The sequence below is a fragment of the Rhipicephalus sanguineus genome, chromosome 4 (assembly GCF_013339695.2).
Source record: "Rhipicephalus sanguineus isolate Rsan-2018 chromosome 4, BIME_Rsan_1.4, whole genome shotgun sequence".
NCBI classification, from domain to species: Eukaryota; Metazoa; Arthropoda; class Arachnida; order Ixodida; family Ixodidae; genus Rhipicephalus; species Rhipicephalus sanguineus.
This window is the reverse complement of record NC_051179.1, coordinates 152,977,886-152,994,336: the sequence shown is the minus strand read 5'-3', so window position 1 is coordinate 152,994,336 and position 16,451 is coordinate 152,977,886. Positions and strand designations below refer to the sequence as shown.

The following is a 16,451-nucleotide window of genomic DNA, read 5'->3' as shown; positions in this document are numbered from 1 at the left end:
CGTTTGAAATAGTCTTGCATGTAGCAAGTGTTGAAGAAATGTGTTGACCTATTCAGCACCGCCACTGGAAATAGCGGCTAGCAACACAAAACCATAGCTTGAACAATAAGAGGAATGTACGCCTGAAAGCATGTGTGCTTTACCTGCCTAAAATACACACAGATTCATCACTAAGGAGTAGTGATGCGCAACCCTAGATGTGCCAAACAATTCCTTTTGCTCTGCAAGCTATTAACGTCGCAGAGAATTGAACTTCTATCTGGCAGCACACAAGCCTCACTCATAGAAATGTAATTTCCAGATGGGGTACCTGTGAGCATCTTCTTTATGAAGCTGCAAGCTTACCATTATTAGTGATCATGGTAAACCACCAAATACGGAACTTGGAGGAGTACCAACACAATTTTCTACCAGTCCTTTATCTAGCTGATCGCTGCGACTAGTGTCACCCTAACCCTTTGCAAATGACATACATTGTGACCGACTCCTTGTAAATGCATGAAATTTACATAATTTCATTCCAAGGTCCTGGAGACCAAATTAAAAGCAAGTGACAGTGCTTGAATAAGTTATGGTGTACATTACAGCAATTAATTGTAATCACAACGTAAATAACTATCCCAATATTGGACAGTCAGTCATGCTCTATTTCTTCATCAACTGAATTTAACGACTCACTCAAATTACATGCGATATTTATCTGCCGACAGCAAGCATTCCTAAAAAAGGCTAATAATTGGATCTTGAAATTCCCGCCAAAACGTCCCACGTGCAATGTCTCGTTAAAGGAGTACTGACATGAATTTAAAAATTTTTCGGGTTGTTGCTCTAAATGAAAGCACGCGTGTCGAGAACCCTAAAAAGAGTGTCGTGGTGCCTGGGGATTCATTGCATATATTTTTAATACCGCTTCTTTCAACCAGCAGTTTCGGTTTCGGTTTCGAGAGGGCGGCTTCATAGTGACGTGTCAAGTCGGCCCGTGACGTCACGGGCAGACTGCAACCCACGAAATATGCACCTGCTGTCCTTTGCTGTCAGTCGAACGTGGTTCATGATGAGTGAACTGTCGTCCAGTGCCTCCGACAGCGATTTCTGTGATTTAGGCTGCATGCAGAACCCAGATTTCGCAAACCAAGTGAGCTGACTTGAAACGTCATAGGGCTCTCCATGCGGTGAAGCTGCCTTGCAGATGCTGGGAGATGAAAACTTTAAAATCAAGCTTAAATATATTTATACGTGTTTCCCGGATGCGGTGTGGGGAGAGCGTTAACACTACATGCCAAGGAAACCAAAATCGTCCGTTTTGCTGCACTTCAAAATCGTGTCAGTACACCTTTAAACAAGGTACTGCCTTCACCAAGGTGATTGTTCGTAGCAAAATAATTCAAGCAGAAGTGATATGAAGAAGCTTAAGGCAACAAGAATGTTTAATTTACCATTACCTCAGAAGCGTTAGTGGTCTCTTCCTTGCCAACAGCACACAGAAATGGTAAAAAGTAAGTCGCAGCTTCAAATGAGGACGCCGTGTTGCAAAGGGATAGCTGAAAATTGGAGTAGGTTTCGATTCATTCCAACACATAAAACAAACAACAAAGACCGAGAAGAAAACACACGCAATGTGTAAAGCACAACTATATCCACCTTTAAAGTAAGCATTCTAAAATGTGCACCAAATGGACTGTGTGCATTCTTGTATGGTTTGCCTTACCACATTGTTTAATTCAGAGGTAATGGTCGCAAAGGGCCCTGACAAGCGCTTGTCAGCCCAGCCCTGGTTTTGCTCATCGCACAGTGATCGAATCTAGCTGTAAGGATGGACGGAAGGTGAGTAAACCATTCTCCAGGTTTTCACTCTGCAGTTGTCCGCATTCCACATGGGATAAGCATGGTGGTGCAGCTGTCTATTCAAACATACAGCACTGTTCATCCCTGTTCTCCTACTATTGCATCATCTGAAGTTTTAGACAAGAACAGGGCAATGCACCTTCAATGCAACACGAACCCTTGCATCGCCCATACTAGGTGACCCCACACTTTCACCTGCAAACTTTTGTAACTTATTACACAGGGCTGGGCAGTATTGCCTTAGTATCTCGGAGATACTTTTCAGTATCTCTATTTCTGTGTCAAGATACACTTGAAAAATGTATTGATCACATCGTTTTACCGTGCAGTACACAGGTATCCCTTTACCTTCTGCTGGAAATGAGCTGATGTGTTTCCCAGAGGGGGAAGAAAACGTTTTTGTGCGAAACAAAGCTCACAAAAGTCGCTGTCTCTCAAGGCTGTTACAGCACCCCTAATTTTTTTTCGGGCGGCCAGCTACTTCACTAGTCTGGTGTGGACGCCGAACTGACGCTCTCTGAAAGACAGCCTGTTTGAGAAGCTGCTGTTGCATAAGAGCAATTAATGCAGCAACCTTCTCAACAATAAGGATGTTAAGCGCAGAATAAATCTAAGCTTTTTGATAATTCACAGGCGTTTGTTAGCGATTCAAACAATATGCTCGACTTGCAAGGCTTAGTGTGTTGGAACATTATTCAGAATATTATGCTAAACTTGATTAATGTCCTTGCGGAGATTCAGGATCATGGAAATAAAGTATTCCAGTATCTGTACTCTTGTATTTGTATACCTGTACCTGTATTTCGGGAGACTTTTTTTGATAAGAACTGAGCGCTGGGAAAGTTGATAATCCATTATGATGAAAACTGTGCGAAAAAACTGTGACAAGGAATGCAAACCCACAAGCGCAGATTAGCACCTGAAAGTTCATCGCCAATCTGTGCTTGCGCGTGTGCATTCCCTATCGCCATTTTACCCGCACAGTTTTTCGCCACAATGATACTTTCTTAGTCTTTTTGCAAAATTACCCGTGAAGTATCCCATAACATCAAAGACAAACGTATCTGCATATATTTCCTGCATATATTTCCTGCATATATTTTTCTATATCCGTGTTCTGGAATACTTTTCCGCCCTGCCCTGCATGCACATCAATCCTAAACAAACCCTGTCTGCGCCAAGAGGTAATGCATGCTTTTTGAGTTCACCACATTGTATGCTGTCATAAAGGTTCTTTGCATGCCCAGGAACTTAAGGCATCATATGGCAGGTGATGGCCCACGAAAGGTGAGACAAGAATTTTGTGCCAGTCCTGCTTTAATGTCATAAAGATGTAGTTGACATAAAGCCTGCATAAATGCCAGCACATAAATCTGCGTCATAAACGTTGCAGAGAAGTCAGATTTATGATGTTTTCTCATCTTTCATGGGCGCATGCACTTCACAGAACTATGCTTTCACAGTTACCTATCCAGTAATAAAAAAGAATCTGAAGCAGCAAGAAAGAATAAAAGCAAGTTGGTCCATTTTATACTTCAATGTGAAACATGAGGACTTCAGGTGGCTAAAGAAAGAAAAGGCTAATCAAATCATAGCAAGAAAATGCTGCTAGTATCTCTGGACAAAAGTTTAGAGCCTGTGAAACAATTATACGATTGCTGACCACGGATACAAACCCCTCAGTTGCAGTTATGCATTCCACTGTCAACTATTCTGAACACACACGGTTCAATGAATCAGCAAAATTCTAAACAAATGTACACTGAGCAGTGGACTACACTTAAGGTGGCATGCTGACTCATTGCAAAATGCCCATGTACCCCAACTTTACCAAAACTGCAATGAAAACATCGGAGAAAAAAAATATTGGGGGCAGCTGTGCACTAGTGGTGCCAAAACTGAGGAAACAGCCGAGCTGGTGGCCTTTCCCTTTTCACCATCACTTCCCTTTCCCATCCGCTTGCTATACTATACAAGACTTATACTATGTTTACCCTCTCCCCTTCTCACGCTCACATAACTCCTCCTCCCCCTCACTTGGCTATGCTATGCTTCCACTTCGCTTTGCACAGTTGCGCGGAGTTCTGAGCGGTCGCCGGCCACAAAGAACTCAAGCTTAGACAGCTCCGCTGGTAAAAAAGAAAAACGCCGACAGCTTGCAAACCGGTACTCACCTCGCTGTGTGCGTCGGAGAAGGACAGCGCCTGTGCTTGGCTCTTGTCCTCGGACACGGACTCCTCGTTTTGCACGACGTCAGCGGCGCTGAGCGACGCTGCGTCGTCTTGCCTCGTTGCAGGCTGCCCATCAGGCAGCGCGGGCGCGGTCGTAGTCGTCGCGACTGCGCTCACGATCACCTCGTCCACTGGCGCCTCCGTCGAGTTCTCGGAGGAGTCTGCGGCGGCGGCGTCTGCCGTCGAGGGCTGCTGCTCAGCCAGCGACAGCGCGGCCACGTCTCGCGCGAGGAGCGACGAGCTAGGGTCGGAGCCGCTCTCGCGTCGAGCCGGCGACACCGTCGAGCTCGGCGGCGACGGCGACGACTGGCCGAGCAGCGAGTCCACCGACCCGCTGGGACTAGCCCCACACAACGCGTCCCGATCAACCACCGCCACCGTCGAGTCGTCCTCGGGCCTCTGGACCGACGTCGGCTGCTCGGGAATCTCCACGGTCAGCACTGCACAGGGGGCCGGCTGCTCGCGCACTGCCGCCGCCGACGTGACAACCACATCAACGCTGTTCTGCTGCTGCTGCTGCCGCGCTGGTTGGGACGCATTGCACACCTTGCCGCTCGTTGCGTTCGAGCACGGCGGTTTCGTCGTCGAGCCACCGGCAGTCTTTGTCGTCGCGGCCATCGCGGAAGAACACCGCGAACTTTTGGGGTTGTTGTTGTTGTTGTTGCTGCCCTTGAGCTTCGCGTCACCCACTTTGCTGCCGTCCCGGAGTCTCATGTCGGGGGACGGCTCGGGCGGGGGACTGCTATCCGGCGCGGGCGGCGGCGAAGACCTCAGCACCTGCTGGTCACCGCTGCTCGCGGGCGCACTCCGGAGGTGGGCCTCCTCCTGGTCGTCGTCGCTACCGAGGAGGCACGCTGTGGTTTCAGAGAGGGAGCAGCACTCAGAGTTAGAAGGCCTCCTGGAGCGGCGCCTCTTGAGCAGGAAGAAGGAGACAAGAAGAGCGAGAGCCGCGGCTGCCGGAAGCGTGACAGCAGCCGCCCTCGGCCCCAGACCGGCCATGGACTGGCCTCGCGGGCCCGGACCAAAGGTTGTCTGCCAGTGGCCGCGGCCTGGGAGCGAAACCGGGAGGGCGGCACAGGTCAGCAACGCCCGAAACCCACAGGACACCGCCGCGCAGCCATGCAGAGTAGAAGAGGGCGCGCGCCACACACACCGGAAAGAAAGAGGGCGCGCGCGAGAAAGCCCTGCACTTTCGACACCTTCGCCAGGCAGGAAATTAAAGGAAGCAGCCCGAGAATGTTTGGCAGCGAAAGGAAAAGATGCGCCGCCGTGGTGGAAGGAAAGAGAGCAAAAGCGGGCCATGCACTCATGAGAGAGAAGCCAGAAAGACAGTGTCGCCCAGTGGCAAATTAACGCAGGCGAAATCGACGGCCGCCAAGCGGTGTGCGCAGACATCATTATAAAGTGTGGCGAGTTCGACCCTCACGGCGAACTAGAGGGGGTTCGATTTGAAGCAAGCTTTCGTTTACTTTTTGTTAGCTTCTTCGGCCCACGGCGAGAAAAGCGCCAGCCGTTAGTTGATTAAGCGGAATACCGCACGTTTCCTTAATAGATCAGTCTAACACGGATCGATCAGCAAGGACCGAACAAACCATGTCAGAAATGGCGAGGAGAAAAACTGCTTCACAAATCGACCACTGGAATTCGCCGGAGGTCCGCATAATGTACAGGAATTATAGACTGCAACGACAGTACGCAAAAAAAAAAAGGGGGGGGGGGGGGAAGCACAGTGAAAGTTCTACTAGACGGTTTAATGGCTGTGGTAGATACAAAATGCCGCAAGATCAAGATACCATGTACAAGCAGCGATGGGCAGTGTTAAGGATTAGCTGACCATTTGGCCGCTCACACCGTGGCCGCTCCTAAAAAGCTAAGGTGTGCTCACACTAATACGGTCTAAGGCTTGAAACTTGGGCGACTTTGCGATAGTGCATTTTGATGGAGTCCGAGTACACCACATGCAAGCACCACAGAAAAATGGGAGAGCTGTGCACAGAAAAAACAACACAACCACGTCCCCGCTCGAAATACGTGCGCGTTGCGCAAAAGCTCGCCAAGCACCCGCCGCTATACGGTGATGGCCGCAACACCATGTGATCAATTCAGTGGTTTCCACCCCGAGCAACGACAAGCAGTATACCATAAAGGGTGTCTCAGAATAGTGACAACCAGCGAGTGTTTCGAGTACAGTCTCGATCGCGTTGCACTCTGCAGCAAGAGACCGATTGACGATTTTCAAGCCTTTCACTTGACAGACTGCCTCGGCAGATATGTGGCGCGAACTGCGAGTTAATTAGAATTACACTTCATTGCAGTCTGAAATGCTCCTCAATTTGTCAAATGAACGTTGAAAAGGTCGAGACAGTGGTCTAGAAAAGCGATCCTGGCGACCAAAGCAGCTAGCTGCCAGTAGGTCAAGCGAAGACATTTCGCAAATGCAGCCGACCGCGCATGCTCACATCCAGCAGCTTTCGCAGAAGGTGTTAATTACTAGATGTCGCCGCCGCACTCCCGGCAACGCGGCTTGCGTGTTCGAGAAATGTGTCTCGACCTCTTTTCCGCTTATCCTGCCGAGCGGCGGCGCCGTGAAATAATTAGAACGAAATCGTTCCACGTAACTGTCATGTTGAAGCGGCTTGATGATATATGGTGTTTATTGGAGCAAGGGCCATTTGATGGCCAAAGAGCGCGAGGACATGATGTGGGATGCGATCAATGATGTTAAGTGGCTGTACTGGGGCCTAAAATTCCACGCGCTAAAGGCGGATGAAACATATAAGTATTAAAATCACGAGAATGACGTGAAAGGCGTATAGCGACAGTAAATGGCATGTGGTTGTGATAATAAAACGATTGGGATATTATGTGAGCACACGCCTGCCTCCTCAAGACCTTTGAGCCCCAAGGCAGGGAGACAGGTGGTAGCTACAGAAGCAGCGACCTCTAGATTGCCTGGAAATACGACGTGAAAGCTACTAACATCCTTTAAAAACGCGAACAACGACTCGTAATTGAAAAGCGGTTCCCTACCCAGGAACATCGATGAATGTAGTGGTATTTGCCTTTGGTAGGGTAATGGAAAGTGTGTTCTTCTAATAACGTCTAATTCATTGCACTGGATTAAAATGTGAAGCACCGTAAGTGGTTCACCACATTTTTTCACACATGGGTGGATCACCACCAGACAGAAGGTATGCACGTGTGCTGTATGTGTGTTCTGTTCTTAACCTGGTACGTGTTACTGCTGTGCGGCGTCACCTCGACACTGCGGCCAATTACCAATTTGCGGCTTGACAACGTTGTAGTTTATTTTGTGTGTGCCTATCCCATGAGCTCTGCCAATAAGCCCTGAGCTTTCGTTTAAGTAAGGGTTTTAGGTCTAGTGTAGGGATGGCTATGGATGGATGTATTCGCAGTGTTTTCGTGGACGGATGCAGCTAGCTGGTCCGACACGTTACCTTGGATCTCGCGGTGCCCTGGCGCCCAGCACACTACGACATGCTGTTTGAGTGCGTAGTTCGTGCATACGTGTGAGTAGAGCGACCCAAGGACAGGGTTTTCGTGCTTTTTCAGTGTTAACGCGGTTTATACAGCGCGTAGAAATAATCTGCGCACGCTATCAACTATATTCTGTATTAACACTGTCATTATGTGCGACATTAGTACATTACTGGAACCTTGAATATAGATGTACAGGTCGGTATCTAAGCACTCCGAAGTAATCGTCTATGCCTCGAAAGTGCGTGCGATATGACCTTTCATTTAGCAAGCGTCGAAGGCGAGTGTATACGACAGAATCACTACAAAAAATCAATCGGGCTGAATTTAATTAATGTTACTACAAAGTACAGCCGATCTGAGCGTGTGACCAGTTTCGCAATTGTAACCTCGACGTAATTTTATGAACGGTCGCAGTTTTACCGCGACAAAACTATTTCGCTGCGCCTCATTAGCCCGTACGAGACGACATTTCGGTTCAAGCTGACAGGTCAAGCGCTAAGCTGCAAACCTGAATGCCAATTAAAGGCGACTTCGAATATAGCAAGTGACAATTCTCGACACGAAGAGAACAAGCGTGCATCGCCATAGTGAAACCAGAAAGACCGAAAGCAAGCACTGTCGGCGTGCGTAGGTGGTTGCCGTGGGCGCATATATATATATATATATATATATATATATATATATATATATATATATATATATATATATATATATATATATATATATATATATATATATATATATGCAACACTACGTCGAGGCAGTGTCCACAGTATGGGGAGTGCATATTCCCGCTGCTTCGGCAGGTAGCCTCGATTTAAGATTCGCGCCCCGATATAGGACGCTTTAACAACGTGTACTACGCAGTCCGACCGAATACGGTCACAAATTTCTGGCAATTTCAAACGTTTTCTCAGACCTAGTGGTCTGAGAAAACTTTCGAAGCCGACTGTGGCTCTCTCGGTTCGAAACAAAACGCCGGCTACGCATCTTAACGACATGTTATGAACGAACGCGCACACTACGAACAAGGACGACGACACCCGGGAGCAGCTTCATAAAAGCAATTGCTGCACACCAGCAGCAGCAGCCGGCCGGAGCACGATAAACGTCTCAGCTCGCACCCGGAACGAGCGACTGCGTAACGGTTACAGCACCGGCAAACCTGCGGGAGAGCAATTCGAGCTGCGCTGCGCGATGGGATTTCACTTAGGGCCGCAATTTCCTGGCTTTCTCCCGCCCACTCCGCCAACGGAGCAAACTCGGCAAAAAGAAAAAAAAAGAAAAGGAGACGCTAGCTGCTCGCGTTGCGTGCCCAGGTCGCGCGAGGGAGTTAGGCTGCGCCGATTTGCGCCAGTGAAGTTTAAAACTACGCTCCGAGGCCACCCATGTACGCACGATCCTGGTTACCTAAACTGAAGCGCAGCATTCAACTAACTATGCGCTTACTTTCCAGTAAAGCTACACACAACTGCAGGAATGTTACATAGCGCAAGTCGACATGCCTGAGTAAATGGGTAAGCACAAGAAAGAAAGCGAAAGTACGTTGCTGCGCTGCAAATATTCGCAGGTACGAATGGTGCACGAAGACGAAGAAACAGCACGAAGGAAAGCTGTTAGAAACGAAGCACGCACTTCGGATACGGTTCCACGAGGAGATGTCAAAAGAACGAGCGTCAAGCAAGCACAGGTTAAAACTAGCACGCGTACAGTGAAATACGCGACACAAAACTGAACGTTTCCTCGTGAGTCTCTTATGTTCCTTTGAACGACACCGCGAATATTAGCCAACATAAGCGTTACAGGTTACCCCCGAGGGTGAATGGCGTAACTTACTCACTAGCAAAGTCTAATTAACAGGGGCGTGCCCCTCCCTTTATTATTCTTTGCTGTGTCAAATGAGGGACAGCACGAAATGTGCTGCCCGCAAAGTGAACCCTTCGGTGACAAAGCCAGAGGATGACATCAGAAAAGCGTCATGTCAGTATCGGCTCCCGAGCTGCGGTCAGGCGGCCACGCGAGCACCTCGTGTGCTCTTCCTAGAGGAGGTTTAAGAAAACACCTCCTTCGGTTTACCTAGCTTTGATCAAAGGAAAAGAAAGAAAAAATAATAAAAAAGAAAACGCTAAACGGCCGGTGCAAGCGGGATTCACGCTGTAAAAGAAGATAAGGCACCCAGACTCATGACCGCGCGGAATCGCAGACGCGAAGCAAAAGGACACCAGAGGACGCCACGAGAGGAAGGTTTGAAAAAAGGAGGGGGTGCAAGACCTATCGAAAGTACAGGCCAACCGCGAGCTCGAAGAAGACACGTTTGAGGAGCTGGCAGAAAGACGAAAGCTCGGGTCCGATAACGATATACTCCAGAAACCGCCGCGTACAGTCGCCACTGGACGTCGAAACGGGGTCAGTGAACAGACAGCCGAACACAGCTGCCTCTTGAAAAGTCTCCCATTCACGGAAATAGAGGCGAGCGAACGAGGAAAAAATAAAGTGCGGCTCGAGGTCACGGACGTGTTGCGTACACCTTCGACAGAATCGTTTTTTTTTTTTTTTTTTTTTTTCCAACGAGACGGTTGTGCAAAGGTGTCATTAGGAGCTGACGCCGACCCACTCGGTTCGAGTCGCAGAGCGACACAGCTGGACTGGAACGTAAGTGTTTTGCAGACAAGCGCTAGGAGGCCGACGTCGCACAAGCTCTGCTTCGCTTGCGTCTCGTTCCCGTCTCTACACTCAACGTGTGCGCGCTTTCATCCGAGCCCGCACTAAGCCCCTCGATCTTGCAATAAGGGTGCCCGCACAACAGTTACTGTATATGCTACCTTTAGGTAGCATATAATACAGTAACTGTAGCCGATGGATGGATGGATCCTATGAGCGTCCCATTTATAACGGGGCGGTGACAAGTGTGCCAATAGGCTCGACAAAAAAAAAATTATTTTACTTTTTATTTTTTTAAATGTTGGCATAATGTCTCTAACTTTGATAAAATCTATCTTACTACAGGAAAAAAAAAAAAAAACGTAAATTCTCAGCGCAGTTCTCTGCCCTTTCTTTTCCCAATAGTTATTCTTGTCCTTTCTCTCTAATTTTCTGCCACCAATACTCTAACCGTCTCTTACTTATTTCAATCGCGGGTGTATTCAGCTTTCCATGGTTGTCCCAAAACCCAAGGCTTCATGTAGGCTCGTGCCCAAACGTACACCTGGGAGGATATCTACATTCAATCAAAACAGGGCCCCCTATCACTGGCGTATCCAGGCACGAACTTACTAAAGTATGGTTACCCCCCCCCCCCCCCCAAGAAAAAAAAAATCTGGCTACGCCATTGCTACGTATTTAACGAGAAAAGGGCGACGTGATTTCAACAAATCGAGCTCGCCAGAAAGACGTTAGTACCAGATTCCGTTGATACTTTCTTTTCGTGGTTCACGCAAAATAAGATACCATGCCAAGTGCCGAGAGCTATACAGTTTCACGCTCTCCCGGTAGCGTCGAAGCTTCGCAAGGAGATACCAGCGATAGTATGACTGAACGAGGTATTTGCCCACTGGTATGTTGCCTTGAAGACAATGACCTCCTGAGCCGCTTCCACAGTGCAACGAGGTATGGACTACGTCCACGACAATGTCGATGACAATTGCCGACTGAATTCAGCTCATTTCGAATACGAGCCTTCCTAGGCTACCACATTTGGATGGACATTATCAGCATTCGAGATTGGCTACGCTAACATCGCCTATACGATGGCATGAACGAAGACAGCAACACTGTATTCGTGCAATGTCAACCCAATGACTCGGTTGTCAGCATTGCAATGATAAAATGTCAGATAAACAAGCGCACAATCTTGATCTAAATCGAGAGAACGATTAGATTTAACCAAACTTGTCACTTCTGCTCCGACACGCACAGGGGCAAGCTTTAATTCCCAGAATAAAGCAATGTTTTCTCAAAGGGCGACCAGAGAAGTTCAAAGCAACAGTAAGGGCAGAAGCACACCATATTGAGGCTGGACGTGCACGCTGTATCACGTTATTTTCTTTCTTTTTTCTTGGAGCGCGCGTCTTTTTCTGGGGTCTTTGTTTCACATACGTATGCTCAACTGTAAGTCGAAGTACCTCACTAACCTGAAGGGTAAAAAAAAGGAATGCACAGTGGTGCTGGGAACCGAACCCAGTACCTACCGCAATGGAGGCGGACAGTCTCGTAGAATGACCGCGTACAGTCCCATGCCCTCAGGGAAGGGGGTAGGGGTACAGCGGACTTGGCTTTCAGCTGCATAGCCATGGTGTGCAGCGCGCATGCCAGAGCCTTTTTTTTTTTTTTTTTTTTACTGTCACGGGATGACAATGACAAATTCAAAGAACGTGACAAGTTTCCGAGAAGCCGTGTTCGTATGCTGAAGGCAGCGTGGACGAGCTGCAGCAAGGCTCTGCAGCGTAAAATGCCGGTCGACGGCTATCATAAAAGTAGAAAAAAAAAATACTACCGCGCTTCCTTTCAGCGACCCTGCGTTGTACGTACATTTACGGCCGCACCTCTCTCTCTCTCTCCTACCTCCATTTCCACGTCTCTCCACGTGTAAAGTTTTGTGAAAGCGGCTTATCGTACGTGCTCATAAGCGCGGGGTTCCCAGAGTCCGAAACGTCGAAAGTCGTGCCTCAAGCTCACCTTTCACCTGCCCTACCACGCTTTGCGATGAAGTGCGAAGCCACGCGAAGAAACGCGGTTCGCCGACGAAGCACTTCCGTTCCCGTATATCACGCAGGATTAGTGGATAATCGGAAGCTGCAGTGCCGAGGGCTGTTGGATTTACGGAGATTTACAAAATTCGGAGAGATCAGTCGGCGGCACGTGGAGGATCCTGCCAATTCGGGTTGCGACGAACAAAGGTGTCGGCGGTCCGGTTCCACGAACCATCCGCCACGTCGCGCGCACAATGCGCGAAGCGGTGTCAAATCTCCACCTTCCCTTGAACTTCCGCACTGTTTCGATTATAACTGATAACGTAGCGTAATGCGCGAACAGAAAAACAAAGTAAGAAAGCCCGTTCATGTCTATTATACTGTGCTGATCTTTTGCACTTAGCTACCACAGCTACAACTGCACGATTGGCATTTGCAATGAAGCGTGCCAAGAAGGCCTCATCGAATAAGAAGTCTTCAGCACGTGACAAGGGAAGCACGGTGTTTAGCGGCAGATTAACGTGCAGTCACGGCGGCAAAACCGATTCGAGGTCAATATTTACGGAAACGATTTCTTCCGCAACACAGGATTGCTGTTGGAAATTCTGACGCCCCGGGAAAATTGCTAAATGTGGAATCGAAACAGTCAACCACTGCGTGCTAAATAAGGACAAACAAAAAAGAAAGAGAAAAAAAAGGAAATTGAAGCAAGACGGCAAGCGTTTCTGAGCGAAGGAAATCGTAAGTGAACTCACACCAAGGCAGCCAGTCGAAGCACACCAGACAATTCACAGTCGACGACACCGAAGGGACGACCGTTCCCCGAGAGCGAAGTCCGCCAAATGACCACTGCCAACGGCAGACCAACAAAAAAACACGAACGCCACCTCACTGACCAGTAGGAGAGAGAGAGAGAGCAGTCGACGCGTCAGGCGGGTGGGAGGGAAAAACGGGGATTAGTTTAGATTTCCCCATGGCGACCCGATCCTCAGATTAGGGATATTTTCAACCCAAGAAGGACGAGACAGGCGAGAAGGCTCGCGGAAACACCAGAAACACAAGCGGTGGGCTGGTACACAGTGCCCGCCTCCAAAGCGGGAGCTACTGGTCTCGACAGACGGTGGTTTGAGGTTAGGAAAGACTGCTTACTTCAGGAACAAATAAAGCCTTAATCACGGCGCAGCGTCGTTGCGGGGGAGAGGGACAAGCAAAAGTGAAAGACTGGACCGGGATGCAGAAGCCACCTTCCGAGGCGCACAGCCGCACTGATCGCAGCGCGTACACTGTCAGCCATGCATACGCGATAGGCCACTGATTCATGCTGCCCTAATCTCACATCCACGCATCTTCTGGTCTGGCCTTTAGGGACAGAGCCACATGCCAGTGGAAGTCTGTACACAACACAAGTGGCTTTCTAGTAAATGGGTAATTTTTTTTTTTTTTTTATGTATGCCAAGCGCGGGTGGCTACTTGCGTACTGCGCGCGTGAATAAAAATTCAGTGCACAGAGTCGGCGCTTGCGTTCCAGTGTTTTATGTGTTGTCTCATTCTCTGGCACCGTTTCATAACAGTGGTTCCGTATCAAATCGCCCAATTGTCAGAATTGCCGAGTTTTTGGTCTCTCTGACGAGTGAGGGAGTGGGGCATGTCGAAGGGCCATGGTCTCTCCACGTCTGTATGAAATGGTGCCACTGTATGGAGACAGTTTCCAATGTGGGCCAGCCTGGCCACCAAAGAAGGTCGAAACAAGCCAGGCAGGCCTTCGTTAATATCGCACTCGAGCCTACCCAGTGGGGCAAGAAGGGCCGTTTCACCAGGAAATAACGAGTGCATCAATAAAAAAGTCCATCGCGTAAAAAGTCGCGTTTACTTGCGCTAGTTCGAACGTCATTTACGCGCTGGGAAGTTCACCGCGTCACAAGAAGTGAACTGCAGAAACAGGACAAGCCATTAATGTTAGAATAAACGGGCATCGCGAGGACACGGCGAATAAATTATCGGAACATGGGGCACAACATGGCGTCGGTGGGAGAGTGAAATAAGTGAGCGAGAGGTAGACGCCATCTTGTGGCGATAGCGATGCCTACAGCATCAAGTGCTGCAGGCCGGGGTACTTCTCAACCTATTAGCGAAAACAACAAAAGAAAACACGGGTGCGCGGTTGCAGTTGCGGCGTCAGGAGTCGAACCCAGTGCTTCCCGCATTAGAGACGGGCGCTCCAACCAACTGACGACTGTTGCGGTACTGGGTTCGATTCCCAGTGCCGCCGTATTTGCCAACTTGAAATCATTATAAAAACCAGAGAAACAACAGCGTCTCCAAGCTGACTTCTTTCCGCCGAGGGGTGAACACAATAACAAGATCAATTCATCGACAATATGTAAAAAAAAAAAAAAGTCAACTAGCTTTTCCAACGAATAACTATCGATCACAGAATTCTTTTCTGGCACTAAGTGTGTTCACTCCTCCAGCAAAGATGCATGAGCACCCGAAAGATTTTTCGAAAGCTCACTTCGGGAATGTACCGCAGAAAGCTCTGCGGTGTACGTGTCTGCGTGGCAGAGCTCTTTTGTTTAACATTTCTTTAGGCAGCGAAGCTAGAAAGCAGGCGTGGCATGCATCGGGATATACTCCTACATCAGCTATGCGCACGCTGCAGGTTTAACTCTCACTTTCTCGTCCGGCACACCATCCGAACTTGCAAGTCGCTAAAAAAGTCGTGATCTGATTCACACGACACCGTATTAAAGTGAAAACAGAATCGCAATAACGCAGTTCTGCTTCCTGTTGAACTTTATCTGCATTGTTTCTGCATAGCCAGCGGGTGGCAGCCACACACAGGCAGTCGCCCCAAGGGACAGCGGTGTGCGGAGGAGACGACGGCTACATGAGATATCAACAGGGCGGGCACGTCTCGACGCAGCGTAGAACGTCGCAGGGTGGCCTACGTATGAAAGCAGCTCGGGAGAACGAGCAGGCAAAACACCGGCACGCTCGGAGAGAGAGACGTAAATCCAGGACGGCGACCGACGACGGTAGCGAGTCGACCGCGGTCGTAATACCGGAAGGGGTCGATCTCGCTTTCCTCAGCACGTCGTTGTTTTCTGCCGGCCGCGCATACGGGCACAGCGACCCGGGGTCAGAAGCTGATTGACCCGGCGGAAAGCTCCAGCGCATGACTAACGTCGCCGACCGAACGGTAGTACATGTACAGAAGAATGACCGTCGCAAAGCGCGGCGACTTCAAAGCGTTCGGAGAAGCGGCTCCTCGGTATTCACGCCGCGTGCATTTGTGGGTCGAAGGAAGTACGCTGATCCACCGAGCAGAGGCGTTTGTGTGGGAGTGGGAATCGCGGAAATGACGATCGTAGCGGCCCATTCGCGGGGGGTCCATTGTGCGCGCGTCACACGCAGACACGAAAGCATAGAGAGAGCTGCGGCGTCCCGCTGCGGTGATGTGCGATGCGGATAACAAACGCGCGATAGACGAGAAACGGTGCGCGCGAGGCGAATAGCCGCAGCGCGAACACGCGCAAGACCGCACAAAGTCGCCGTGTAGGAGACTGTTCGCGCTGCGGATACCGTCTCCCTGTTTTCTACGGAAGCTTCGTCACACCCTATTCAGGGCACTGTCATCTGCGCAGTTCATGCTGGCGCCGGTGAACGGTGAGCGAAGCCAAGGCGGGTTCCCTTTGAAGGAATTCGTTGCTGCGCTATTTGGTTCGTTATAGTAAATTGCAGAGCGCTAACTAGGTACGAGACATGGAAGAAGACACACAGCACAGGAGAAGACTACTATTGTTCACAAGTTGGCACAATAGTAAACTATGCAGGTTTACTAGTGTGTGTGCAGCAAAGTCTGCCCCGTACTTCTGCTCAGTCGGGCGTGTCACTGTTTAAGGATCAGGGTTGTGGCCACGCAGGTTTCTGACAATAATGGCGGCTGAAAGCCCCCCGACGTTGCATTCGAAGAACTGTTTGCCTTCCATCTTTAAACCCGGAAAGCCAGGGACCCAAGGCAGGCCACTGTGAAAAGAACGTAATCGCTTCATTATCATTTTCCTTTCATCCACTGTGAAGCATGTCTTTTGAAATATCCTTATCTGACATATATGATCAATGTACAGTACACTGTACTCTGTAACTGATTGATGATTGAATAAAAAAAAATAAAAAAAAATCGACC

General features: G+C 49.1%; 1 protein-coding gene across 5 annotated transcripts in view; it reads right to left on the bottom strand.

Moving 5' to 3' along the window:
• Positions 1 to 16,451, bottom strand: part of LOC119390813 (A-kinase anchor protein 1, mitochondrial) — a 115,201-nt gene that overhangs the window by 34,829 nt on the left and 63,921 nt on the right. For 3 of the 5 annotated variants that reach the window (XM_037658512.2, XM_037658509.2, XM_037658511.2), the window contains 2 exons: positions 4,020 to 5,125; positions 1,443 to 1,541 (listed from right to left, as the gene is read on the bottom strand). In XM_037658512.2, coding sequence (XP_037514440.1) covers positions 1,443 to 1,541; positions 4,020 to 5,075 — 1,155 coding nt within the window. In that variant the 5' untranslated portion in view covers positions 5,076 to 5,125. The remainder of the gene's footprint in view (positions 1 to 1,442; positions 1,542 to 4,019; positions 5,126 to 16,451) is intronic. The other 2 variants (XM_037658514.2, XM_037658513.2) reach the window with 2 other exon arrangements.